This window comes from Primulina tabacum, chromosome 1, assembly GCF_025594145.1.
Source record: "Primulina tabacum isolate GXHZ01 chromosome 1, ASM2559414v2, whole genome shotgun sequence".
Classification (NCBI taxonomy): domain Eukaryota; kingdom Viridiplantae; phylum Streptophyta; class Magnoliopsida; order Lamiales; family Gesneriaceae; genus Primulina; species Primulina tabacum.
Genome location: NC_134550.1, coordinates 10,171,078 through 10,185,314, shown reverse-complemented (window position 1 = coordinate 10,185,314; position 14,237 = coordinate 10,171,078). Strand labels below are relative to the sequence as shown.

General features: G+C 32.9%; 1 protein-coding gene across 1 annotated transcript; it reads left to right on the top strand.

The window, feature by feature from the left end:
- Positions 1 to 9,759: 9,759 nt before the first annotated feature.
- On the top strand, positions 9,760 to 11,766 carry LOC142504568 (caffeic acid 3-O-methyltransferase-like). The gene is made up of 5 exons (XM_075617427.1): positions 9,760 to 9,782; positions 9,881 to 10,330; positions 10,428 to 10,742; positions 10,853 to 10,940; positions 11,422 to 11,766. The coding sequence occupies exons 1-5, from the start codon at positions 9,760 to 9,762 to the stop codon at positions 11,710 to 11,712; spliced, it is 1,167 nt and encodes a 388-aa protein (XP_075473542.1). The 3' UTR covers positions 11,713 to 11,766.
- Positions 11,767 to 14,237: the final 2,471 nt, after the last annotated feature.

Here is a 14,237-nt window from a genome sequence, read left to right as displayed (position 1 = left end):
AATTAATGTGTGATGATGTATTTATTTTTGGATTATTTCCAAAACAATTCTATAAATAAGTCTCTCAATTTGTGAAGAAAAACACAATTGAGCGGAGAAATTTTATAAAAGTGTGTAGTTTAATATATTTTGTGAGTTTGATATTTTACTTTTTACCGTAAATTTTTACTACACAAGAAAAAGGTAACAATATTCAAAAGTAAGAATATTTATTTTACTGTTTATCTATTTTTATTGTGTATATATTTAATATATAATATCATGTTGCTATATAAAAGGAATCTATGACATCTCATTATAATAACGTGATGTGATTATATTATTACACTGCTTATATAATTTTATTATGTTACTATTTATTTATTGTGTATATATATATATATTTGAATAATATCATATTATTATATAAAAGGAGTCTATGACATCTCATTATAATAATGTGATGTGATTGTTTCAGTATTTATATATTTTTATTGTGTTATATAATAATTATATATATATTTGTATAATGTCACAATATTATATAAAAGGAGTCTCTGACACCTCATTATAATATTGTGATGTGATATACATAATTATTTAAACATGATTAACATTATATAAATCATATTATTACCATAAAATTTACATACACATACATTTTTTTTATCTTGTAACAGTCATAAACGGCTGGTTTTAATCCTATACATATGATTTCACAAACACATTCTGTAATGCTCGGTTACTCGTACAAATGATAATAATGCGTTTATGTCATTTAATATGTAGTGATTTAGCTCATTATGTTTTACATGTTGCTTGAGGTATTGATATTGAGATTGAATATGACTTCTAGATTGTCCATGGTGTGTATTGAGAATGAATATGTGTTTAAATAATGATAGTAAGATGTGTAGTGTAATGAAGTTGGTAGGAAATGAGATGAAAATATGGTTGTTTTACGGGTTTTAGCATAATGATTTGAATATTGATCCAAATTGTGTGAGGCTACCACCATTAGAAAGCTAAGATATAATGCTACAACTTTCATGTCTTGGATTTTATTCAAATCATTGTGGAAGACAAGCCAAAAGTGCCCCGAAGTGTGTCGTGTATACCGTCATTCCCTCACTGACACATGTTATGAGAATAAACATAACTTTTTACTCTGACATCCAAATGACATGAAACCAGTTGGAGATTCAAGCCAAGACATAGGGCTACAACTTTCATGTTTACCACTTTTTCAAATTATGAAGGGAAGAGCTGTTTCTGGAGCGATCTTTGATGAAGCAGTGTGCAGAGGGAGAACATGTGGTGCCCGAGCGGTAGAAGATGACCGACCGAGCGTCGGTGCACGAGATTTTCATCTCTTGGACATAATGTTCCGGGCTCTAGCGGTAGAAAACTACTGCCCGAGCGCCGCCTTTCATAGGAAAAGATAAGTTTCGACTTCCTTGAGCTTCTTTATCATTCTCCTTCCCTTTTTCACAGCAAAACTCGAAAGAACACAAGAACTCTTCCTCCAAAAAGCTCCTTTCTTCTTCTTCTTCCTCATTTTGAAGCTAGGCTTGCATTCTCCATCACAAGAACATCTCAGGGGTGTAAGTTTTCTTCTCTTTTAGTTGTTTTACATGTAAAGGAGTAGCTTTCACCTACTAGAGACATAGTGACTGAATTATTGATTTATTGACGGCATATGACTGATAAACATCGTCTCAAACCAGTGTTCTTACGCTTTGACAGTAATTTGACATGTTCTTGAAGTAATACATGAGTAATATTATGATTTCAAATACTTCCCATTGATTATTGCTATATATACATTGTTAGTATCTTTTTGATGAAAACATAACACCATATTCCATTGTTAAGTATTAAATATGTGAGAAACTCGTGAATATTGATGATGGGTGCTATGTTATGAACATGAACATGAAAGGAAAATGACTGATTTTTATATGATATAGAGCTTGTTGACATCATGGGTGGTTTTAAGTCCACCAAACCTATTGGCCAATATTTGTTCATGGGGCGTGGGGTTGCCAAAGGTTGCTCCCTGACGTCCAACACAGTAGTAGCTATATAATAAAGCAAACACGGTAGTACATGTCAACTAATGAGGCTCAAGTACAAAAATGAACATGAATATATGCTATGATATGACATGGTTTAAAGATTCATTGTTTTCACGACTTGATATGTATGTTACTTCGACGCATATTGATATGTACAAGTGCCAACTTATTGAGTTTTATAAACTCACGTAGCTCATGCATTACAGGATTAGGTAGTGAAGAGACATAGGATGCTAGTTCGCCAATGGATGCTTGTGACGTGCCTCGCCTCGACAAGAACCAGGACTTATTATTGTGTAGCTTCCGCATATGTATTGTACTAAAATATGTCAGGGTTTGAACAAGTGTTACCATGTTTATGATGATACAAAGTATGCATGTATATGAGAATATGTATTTGTATAACAATATGGTGCATGGTTGTGTAAGAAAATATAGTTGATGTTGTTGTATATATGGTATTGCTTGAGTTTTTGGTTTAAACAAAATGTAGGGACATCATGTCAAAATTTTTATAAACCGTTAAATTGATGCCCTTTGTTTGGAATTGCTTCATTAATACAGATATATCAGTCAAATCCTATTTTGATTATGGTAATCATGCCAACTATAGAGTAAGGGTGTGACACATTCAATCACTTCAAGCTTACTCTTCCTCCCTAAAATATTTCATCATCAAAATTTTCAAAGAAGAAGAAGATAGTTATTTCAAGGTTATTTTGTATAATTTTTTTTGGTTATTATGCTCACTATACTTGTATTTATCGGATAATATCCGCCTCACATTTTTTCTTTATTTTTAAGATTGCTTGTACTTATAATTTATCTGTTACTTTGTATTGTCATTTTAATAAATTTATAACTTAACTAATAAAATGCATTGTTATTTTTATAGTACCACCATGACAAATTTGGCAAAGCTCGAATTTGTTGCGCTCAACATTACGTGAAAAAATTATATGCCATGGACTCTCGATGTAGAAATGCATCTTGAGTCATTGGTCTAAGTGAGACGATTAAAGAAAATGATATCTCATCATCACAAGAAAAAGCAAAAAGCTATGATATTTTTGCGTCAACATCTTGATGAAAGATTAAATGTGAATATCTAATTGAAAAAGATCACATGACTTTATGGAAATGATTAAAAGAAAGATTTGAACATATAAGAGAAGTTATAATTCCGACTGCCCGTGATGAATAAAATACGTTAAGATTCCAAGATTTTAAGAAAGTCAGTGATTACAATTCGGCGATGTATCAAATAATCTCACAATTAAAATTTTGTGAACATGAGGTTACAGAATCGGAAATGTTTGAGAAAATATTTTTCACTTTTCACGCATCAAATATAATTCTACAACAACAATATAATTGCGTATATTTGCGAGATATTCTGAACTATCGCATGTCTTATTGTGGAGAAAAAGAACAACGAGCTGCTAATAAGAAATCATCAGTCCCGACCCACCGGATCAACAGCATTTCCAGAAGAAAATGCTGTAAGTAAAAATGAATTTAAACCTGGAAAAAAAAATCAAATTCAGAGACAAGGTTTTGGTCGAGGTCGTGGTTGTGGTCGTGGACGTGGACGTGGAAGTGGTCGTGATCGCGGCCGTGGTTTTGAAAACAATCGAGATAGTTACTTCTACAACTCATCTCAAAAGGGCGTCACGAACCACCCACTGAAAAGGCATCATGAAAACGTGATTGTTAATAAAAATAACTCAAAACGATTTGAAAGTTCTTGTTTTAGATGTGACACTCCAGGACATTGGTCTCGTATTTGTCGAGCCTCCGAGCACCTTTGTAAACTCTATAAATAATCGATAAAGGGGAAAGGAAAAGCGACCAACTTCACTGAACACAGTGGCCGTTTGAGAGATTCAACTCATTTTGATGCTGCAGATTTTCTGAATAATTTTTCTGAAAATGATCAATATATTGGTGGAATCGAAATGTAAAATATTTAATTTTTCATGTGCTCATATGCTGATGTTTTATTGTATAATTATGATATGCTTTATATTTTTCAATAAATTACATATGTATTGTCAGTAATTTTTTTTCGTTGTATTTCTTTTTTAAGTTCAAATATGGAAACTGCTATGAACAAAACTAAACAAGGAACTAATCCCATGAAATTTGCATATCTGACAGTGGTACAAAGTACATTATTCTCCGAGATAAAAGCTATTTCTTAGAACTAAAAAAAAATAGTGAATACAATATCAGGTCCTATAGACTTGATAAAAGGTTATAGTAAAACACATTTTTTGTTACCTAATGGTACAAAATTTCTGATAAATTATGCTTTGTATTCACCATAATCGAAAAGAAATTTGTTGAGTTTTAATAACATATATTCACATGGGTATGATACTGAGTCAATAAATTAAGAAAATGAGAAATATATGTGTATTACAACATATAAATCATGAAAGAAATATGTAGTTGAAAAACTAACAATACTCCCTACTGAATTGCATTATACATATATAAGTCCAATTGAATCAAACATGGTAGTTGATATACTTCAATGCTGATTAATTAGCATGATCGATTAGGACATCCTGGTTCAACAATGATGCGAAGAATTATAGAAAATACACATGGTCGTCTGCTAAAAGACATGAAGATCTTTCAAAATAATAAGTTTCAATGCAAATCATGTTCTCTTAGAAAACTTATTATAAGACCATCACCAGCTAAAATCCAAATTGAATTACCTATGTTTCTTGAACGTATTCAGGGTGATATTTGTGGGGCAATTCATCAGCCATGTGGACCATTTAGATATTTTATGGTATTGATCGATGCCTCCAGCAGATGGTCACGTGTGTGTTTATTATCCACTCAGAATGTGGCATTTGCAAGATTACTTGCTCAAATAATAAAATTGCGGAATCAATTTTCCGATCATACAATCAAGAAAAATAGACTTGATAATGCTGGTGAATTTACTTCCCATACTTTCAATGATTATTGTATGTCAATGAGAATCACCGTTGAGCATCATGTTGCTCGTGTACATACACAAAATGGATTAGCCGAATCATTGATTAAACGTCTACAACTGATTGCTAGACCAATGATTATGAAAACAAAACTCCTTGTTTCTGTATGGGGACATGCAATTTTACATGATGTTGCATTAATTCGCATAAGACCAAGTGCATATCATAAATACTCCCCATTGCAGCTTGCTTTCGGTAAAGAACCAGACATTTCTCATCTAAGAATTTTTTGATGTATGGTATATGTGCCTATTGCACCGCCCCAACGAACAAAAATGGGACCTCAAAGAAAGATCGGAATTTATGTTGGTTATGATAGCCCATCAATAATTCGATATCTTGAACCTCAGACAAGCGACATGTTTATATCACGTTTTGCTGATTGTCATTTTAATGAGGAAATCTTCCCAATGTTAGGGGGAGAAAAGAAACATATCGAAAAAAAATTACATGGTATACATCATCATTGTTACATTTGGATCCAAGAACTAAACAATGTGAAAAATATGTACATCAAATTGTGCACTTGCAAAGAATAGCAAATCAAACACCAGATTACTTTACAAACACAAAAAGAGTAACTAAATCATTTATACATGCTGCAAATGCTCATGCTCGAACTGAAATTCCAAAGAAACAAATTGAAGACACTTATGATGTCATTAAACGCTTGAAGCATGGAAGGCCAATCGGTCCCAATGATAAAAATCCTCGAAAAAAAAAAGCACAGAGAAACACGATGATCACAAAATAAAGAATGATATTCCGGCAGAAATATATGATGATGAAAATGTTCCGTCAGAACCACAAACTGATGGGAATTGTGAAATCTCTATCAAGTATTAATACTGAAAAAATATGGAACCGAAAAGATATAAAAGAAATTGATGAGTTATATTCTTACAATGTGGCATTTGACATCATAAATGACAATGAAGATAATGAACCAAAATCTTTTGGTGAATGTAAAAATCGACAGGACTGGATAAAATGGAAATATGTCATACAGGTTGAATTGGATTCGGTAAATAAATGTAATGTTTTTGGGCCTATAGTCCTTACACCTGAAGGTGTAAAACCTGTTGGTACAAATTGGTCTTTATTAGAAAGCGAAATGAGAAAAATGAAATAGTAAAATATAAAGCTCGACTTGTTGCACAAAGTTTTTCTCAAACACCTATAATTGATTATGAAGAAACGTATTTCCCTGTTATGGATGCCATTACGTTCGGTATTTGATTAGTTTGGCGGTATTTGAAAATTTAGAAATGCGTCTTATGGATGTTGTCACAGTTTACTTATACGGATCACTCGATAATAATATATATGTGAAAATCCCTGAAGGATTTCAAATGCCTGAAGCACAAAGTTCAAAACCCAGAGAATGTTATTATGTGAAATTAAAAAGATCATTATATGGATTAAAGAAATCCGGTCGAATGTGGTATAATCGGCTAAGTGAACACTTAATGAAAAATGGATATGTAAACAGTTCAATATGTCCTTACGTTTTCATTAAAAAAAACATCCAGACGCGTAATTATTGTTGTATATGTTGATGATTTAAACATCATTGGAACGAATAAGAAAATTCAAGAAATTGTGTCGTACTTAAAAGAAGAATTTGAAATGAAGGACCTTGGAAAAACAAAGTATTGTCTGTGTTTGCAAATTGAACAAAAAGAATGTGGCCAGTCAAATTATACAAAAAAGGTCTTTAAACGTTTTAATCTGGATAAATCAAATCCTTTAAGTACTCCAATGATTGCTAGATCATTAAACATAGAAAAGGATCCATTCCATCCATGTAAAGATAATGAAGTTATTCTTGGTCCGGAAGTACCATATCTAAGTGTTATTGTTGCACCTATGTATCTTGCAAATTGCACAAGACATGATATATCTTTTGTTGTAAATTTATTTAGCTCATATCCAACAAAAAGACATTGGAACAGAATTAAACATTTATTTCGTTATCTACGAGGAACGACAGACTTGAGACTTTTGTATTCAAAATATACCAATCAAAGCATAATTGGTTATGCTGATGCTGGGTATTTATCTGATCCATACAAGCCACATTCCCAACCGGATATGTATTTACTCAATGAGACACTGCAATTTCTAGGCGTTCACAGAAACAAACACTTGTAACATCTTCATCAAATCAAGCCGAGATTATTGCACTACATGAAGGAAGTCGTGAATGTGTGTGGCTAAAATCAATTACCGAACATATCCAAATCTCATGCGAATTATCATTCGACAAGAAGCCTGTGATACTATATGAAGATAATGTTGCATGCGTTACTCAAATTAAAGAGAGATATATAAAAAGCGACAGAACTAAACATCTTCCACCTAAGTTCTTCACATTCACCCAAGAGCTTGAGAAAAATAAAGATATTGATATTCGTTACATTCAATCAAGTAAAAACTCATCAGATCTCTTCATAAGGCCACTTCCTACGACAATATTCAGAAAGCATATATATATAACATTGAGATGCGCAATCTACGAAGAATAGTTCGTGTTAACATGAGGGGGAGTTTACGTGACTACACTCTTTTTCTCCTACTATGGTTTTTATCCCAAATGGTTTTTCCTAGTAAGGTTTTTAACGAGGCAGTGTAAAACGTAAAGAAGACAACCATTATATCACGATCATCATCACAAGGGGGAGAGTTGAAAATAAAGAGTTGAAATTATTGAATGTTGAAAATAAAAGTTGTAAATATTGAAAATTAGTCTGTGATGATGTATTTATTTTTAGATTATTTCTAAAGAAATTCTATAAATATGTATCTCAATTTGTGAAGAAGAACACAATTGGGTGGAGAAAATTTTATAAAGGTGTGTAGTTTAATATATTTTGTGAGTTTTAGATTTTTACGTTTTACGTAAATTTTTACTTTTAACATATACATATTTTTAGGGGGTAATGAATATTTCGTTAAAATATTTAATTCAAGCCCTTGGCTAAATAAAGTATGTTATTTTTATCTTTTACAAGCTTGTATTAATGCACGTCATTGATAAAATATAATGTATAAGCTAAAAATGGGAAAGTTGTGTTTTGATCTCATAACTAACACATTTTCTAATTTTTGGTCCGCTTATAACTCAAATATAATGTATAAGCTAAAAAGTTGTGACTTTTTACTTCTTGACATTAAAATAATTATTAATTATAAATAAATAAAATCTACAAACAACAAAATATTTTTCTCAAATATTTGTCTTCTCTAATTCTTCTCCAAAAATGCCAGAACTCCCATTCCCTTACCAAACCCAAAACTCTAGAAAAACAACTACATCGATGTTGTCTGTCCAAGAAATGCTCAACATTGGCACATTACAAAACATAAATCTGATACCAGACGATGAATAAATGTTTTTGTTTAAAGAAAATTTCACATATAAACATAAATTCAAATACCCAATTTATTTGTCCATGTCATTGTGTTTGGTTTTCAATCAAGCATTTTCTGGTCATCCGCTAAGGTTTTGAGAAAAAACGGCCGAAATTGAAAATTGCTGATCAGTGTATTAAAATTGCGAATTGATTTATAACAAGACAACAATTAGAAAGTGTATTAGGTATTGGGCCAAACGTTATTTTCCCAGCTAAAAGTGATCTGGACCACAATTTTTAAAATATATAAATTTGATCGATGTGATAATTATATTTACGGAAAATTATATTTTTGATCTGTATGTATAATATTTGCCTATTTCTTATGACTGTTTGTTTTTTCGAATGTCTATATTAATTTTTTTTATCTTTGTTTATTATTTTTATTTTCAATTTTAGTATTTTTTAGATGTAACGCTGATAAAATCAAAATAGTAAAAAAAGAAAAAAAAATTATTGGATTATTGCTAAGTTTTGACTATTTACTGGATCTGATCTAAGTTATAGACCCAAAATGACCATTCACCTTATTTATAACTAGGTAGTATTTCATTTACGCGAAATTTAGCGACAATCACGCAAGTGAAAATTAATTGAACCATAAATTAGGCTAGTAAATTTTAAAGTTAATTAATCACTCCCATCAAATTAGTATAACAATATCAATACATATATGAACGGATGTCCTTAGTAGTCTGATTTTGTGATACCGATTATAATTTATGAAAATAACCTACTCATTTATGTAAGTAAGATTTTTCATATAATTTACTAATAACTAAAATATCTAATTCACGTTAAAAATTAACCTCTTATTTCTACGAATAACATATTTAATATAATTACGCTATTCTTGTTCAAATAATTTTTTTTTTCGCAACATAAGCTAGCACTGCTACCTAGCTAGGAGGCGTCCAGGGGAATACCATACGCTAGCTTATCGTGGCGCCTCTGCCTGCCCTAATGCATTACTTCAGTTAAACATTATTTTATTTTAGCATTTAATAGTTGAGTCGATTTTGTATAGACGGTCGAGTCTATCTATATTTTAAAAAAAAAAACGAGTAAATTTTTTTATAAGAATTTTTGTGTTTATTTATTACAATAGAATCTTTATCCACGCATGTAATTCCTGGTTTAATCTAATAATTTTATTAGTTGAAGCTGCGAATTGAATGCCTGAGAGAGGCTGATTAGGTGTGCATTTTCATAATGTCTCGCCGCCAAATAATATTAATAAAAAACAATGGACTAATTTTTTAAAACATAATGCTTTCACCGATATTCCAATGGTCACATCATTTTCTAATGCTTTGATTTATATGAAAAAACACACACACACACACACATATATATATATATTAGCATTCACCACTTCCTTATTCTAAAGCCCTTCAACCAATTTAAATTCCCTCTTTCGATCACAACCCAAAAGGAAAAATGAGTCTGAAAATGGAGTTCGCAGAGAGGATGCTTCTTTCTTATTCGCCATGCAGCTGGCCTCTGCTTCTGTGCTACCCAATGTCCTAAAAGTGGCGCTGGAGCTCGACCTCCTTGAACTCATGAAGAAGAAGGGGCCCGGCGCCTTTATTTCGTCGACAGAACTTGTCGCAGAAATTACCACCAACAATCCAGAAGCGCATAACATGGTGGATAGAATCCTCCGCCTCCTCGCGAGTTATTCAGTTTTAAATTGCAGAGTGAAAACGCTACCTGATGGCGGCGTTGAGCGGTTGTATTCATTGATTCCGGTCTGCAAGTTCTATACCAAGAATGATGACGGAGTTTCTCTGTCCCCTTTCTTTATCATGAACCTAGACAAGGTTCACTTGGAGACTTGGCAAGTATCGATATTTTGGTCGCTAGCTTGATCAACTATTAATCTAACTCTAGATGTTTATTTGAAGTCGATGATCGATAATTGTATGCATTTGCAGGTACCACCTTAAAGATTCAATCATGGAGGGAGGAGTTCCTTTTGACAGAGCATACAAGATGAACGCATTCGAGTATCAGGGCACACATCCTAGATTTAACAAGGTTTTTAATAGTGCAATGTCCAATTCTTCGACAATTATGATGAAAAAAATTGTCCAAACATACGAGGGATTTAAAGGTCTAGGTACTTTGGTCGATGTTGGAGGTGGAATCGGTGTTTCACTGCACATGATCCTATCCAAGAATCCAACTATAAAAGGCATTAATTTTGATTTGCCCCATGTTATTCGAGACACGCCATCTTATGAAGGTATGTGAAATTGCGCATTTTTTAAATTAAATATGATTCCATTGAATTATTTGTATTTGGAGACTACTTTTTTGTACTTGTATCAATTAGCTAATGGTTTATGTGAAATTTGAGTTGGCCGGCCTTTTTGTATTCGGGCGTGGAGCACTTGGGTGGAGACATGTTTGTTAGTGTTCCCAAAGGCGATGCAATTTTCATGAAGGTGAAGTTGTTTTTATCCAAAGAAGCACTTCACACACATATACAAGCATACATATATACATATACACACACATGTCATCGCTAGTGGTGTAACGACATAAATATTTTCGATAGAAAAAAATATGAGTTCATATACACGTTGAAAAAAAAACCCACCTCTATAGTAATCTATTACAGTTTACACCCTTTGCTGTTCATTATAATCTGAATGAACATACAAATAATCTTATATGAACATAGATGAATTGTAAAAGAATAGAATATTATATATATTGGAAAAAATGAATTTATTAGTCGCCTGCTTCCTGAAACCATCTATTTTCAACATTTTGTCTACCTCATAAATTATTTATGAAAAATACTTTTTCCATTATTCTACTTAGCTTGTTTATTACAACTTTGTAATAATATATATTTCATGATTAATTGATTTGGTTTAGTTAGAGTGATTCAATTATTTCGACCTTTTTCTTATATCATAGTGGATTCTTCATGACTGGAGCGATACATATTGCTTGAAAATATTGAAGAGATGCCATGAAGCACTTCCGAATAATGGAAAAATCATCATCGTAGAATGTATCCTTGCAGAGACCCCAACCGATGGACTTATATGTAATTTCCAAGTTGATGTGCTTATGTTAGCGTATAACCCGGGTGGGAAGGAGAGGACAGAAAAGGAATTTCATGCATTGGCAAAGCAAGCAGGGTTCAAAGAATCTCGAGTAGTTTGTCATGTGCTCCCACTCTGCATCATGGAGTTTTATAAATAAATTATATTTGGTTGGGTTGTTGAAGATAATTACCATTTTAAAATAAAAACTTGGGCTTGCTATATTCCGGATCGTTCTTATTTGGAGGTAAAAGAGTCATCCGACTCGCACTCATTTTTTTTGGGATTCATAATTTTGAAAACAAAATATCACACACACACACACACATTTAAAATTGATTTTAAAAAAAAAGTACACTTATTTCAAAAATTGTTTCCATGATATAGAGAGATTGAATGCATGGATCCACTTGTTGGGAGAAAATAAATTGTTCACACTTAGCCATTGGTAGCAAAGAAAGCATGAAAATTGTACATTAAACCAGTTCTATAATCGAGTATAAATCCGATCGAATATGATTTCCAACGGATGTTGAATCCCTGCCCTACAGTTGGGAAAAAAAACTAAGAATTAATGGCAACAGGTTTGGCTATGATTGAGTTCGACTTTGAGTTTGAGTTTGAGTTAGTTTTTTTTTTCTGACGACAAAACCCGTAACCGCTGTCTTTCGATATGCACTAGATAAACCCTTGGGCTAGTACAATAGCTCGCAAATCATAATAGCCAAGTAAACTGAATTGGGCAAACATGTCACGTCCCGAGACCGAGGCGTCAAAACAATTAAGCCTCGTAGAAAATAGCCAAACACTAGTCTTTTCATTAATAAATATTGTCTTTATAATTAAAACAAAATTAAAATTACATCATAATTGCGGAAGCGAAATAAGTACAAAGTCTTGAGTCTAGATCTTTTGGTGTGATCACCAGCCCCAGAACGTCTCATGTTCCTCCTCGTTCAATTGTTCTTCATTCTTATCTGGGGAGAGATGTAAGGGGTGAGTGCTTTGGGAAACACTCAGCAAGAGCGGGTCGATCGATAACCACAAATACATATAAAGATAATTTTAAAACGTCTTTTAACAGACTTTCAAAACTTATCATATCAAACATTAACCGAATCAGACTCGAAGGGTGAAACAGAACTTATCAGAACAATTCAGAACAAAACAGATCAGAACAAACGGAACACTGTTATTCATTTCGTCATCCATGGTCAAATTGTCCCCCGTATGTTAGTCCTCTAAGGGGTGAAGCCAAAACACAGTTTTATACCCACTGATGGGGGCCAGACAGAATTTACAATCGTCATTCCATATCCAATTCGAATCATAACAGTGAATCAATGAATCAGACTTATCAAACGATACTTATCAGAATTGTGAAAGGACTCGGCAGAATCAAAGAACATCGAACATAGAAGAAACATATCGTACATCGATCGAGATTTTTATGAAAATGAATAGCATTTTTTGAAAATGGGTTGACACACATAAAATCATGTCATGTTATACTTATACAAATTTTAAATTATAAAGGAATACATAGCAAAAACTCACTTACTAATTCTAAGGTGTAGTTTTCGAAATTGCCGAGTCCGAACGTACAACTCCCATTGAATCTCGGTCAGATGATGACCGAAACTTTGCAGTACTTTGCCTATATTTTTGGGATCAATTCCAGCAGCACTTCGACGTATCTTCTGATCACTCGAACTGCACAAAGCCTTCTCCATTTTTCTTCTTGCCTTAGACGCCGAAATGGAGAGGAGAGGGACGAATTTTTGTGATGATTTTGGGTGTGGTCTCTTCAAAATACAATGGTGTATTTATAGGTGAGATTTTGCCCTTTGAACTTCCTCATGGCAAACCTCTTGCATTCCAAGAAAACATTAATTGTATTCATTCATTCATCCAAGCACACCAAGAGTCACTTTGGTATATCAAGGGTCATCTTTTTCATAATAAATTCATCCAAGCATACCAAGAGTCACTTTGGTATATTCAAGGGACATTTCATGCATAATGAATTTGTCCAATCCCTTTGATTGTATTCGAAAATTTTGGGTTCTCACATCCCACCCTCCTTATTGAAATTTTCGTCCTCGAAACTTGAGTTATCTAGATCTTTAAAGAGATGAGGGTGCTGAGTGAACGTACTTTCTCCAAATTCTCAAGTTGCTTCTCGTTCCATATGATTTGACCATTGTATCTTGACATATGAAATTGTTTGACGTCTCAACACTGGTATTTGGTGTCCACTATTCGAATAGGGACTTCTTCATACTTCAGCTCCTCGTTCAGATTTCCTTCGATTAGTAGCGGTGCAACTTTAAGAATGTGACTTGGATCTGAGACATACTTCCTTAGCTATGAGACGTGGAAGAGGTTGTGAATCCTTGACATGCCTGGTGGTAAAGCCAACGATAAGCTAGGTTTCCCACTTTGCCCAGTATTTCAAAGTATCCGACATACCTTGGATTTAGCTTTCTATATTTGCTGAATCGAATCACTCCTTTCATAAGGAAAACATTAACATAAGATTTCTCACCGATTTCAAACTCCAACGGTCTTCGCTTTAAATCATCCCATCTCATTGTCGATCTTGAGCTGCCTTAATTTTTTCCTAGGAAAATAAATACATTATCAACAGTTACTTGAACAGTTCAGGTACCATGATAGCTTTCT

What these genes read in the sequence shown, in the direction of transcription:
- LOC142504568 (XM_075617427.1), top strand. Translation starts at nt 9,760, where the DNA reads ATGCTTTCACCGATATTCCAATG. An exon ending in ACGCCATCTTATGAAGGTAT is followed by an intron (nt 10,743 to 10,852) that starts GTGAAATTGCGC and finishes GTGAAATTTGAG; the next exon opens with TTGGCCGGCCTTTTTGTATT. An exon ending in GCGATGCAATTTTCATGAAG is followed by an intron (nt 10,941 to 11,421) that starts GTGAAGTTGTTT and finishes CTTATATCATAG; the next exon opens with TGGATTCTTCATGACTGGAG.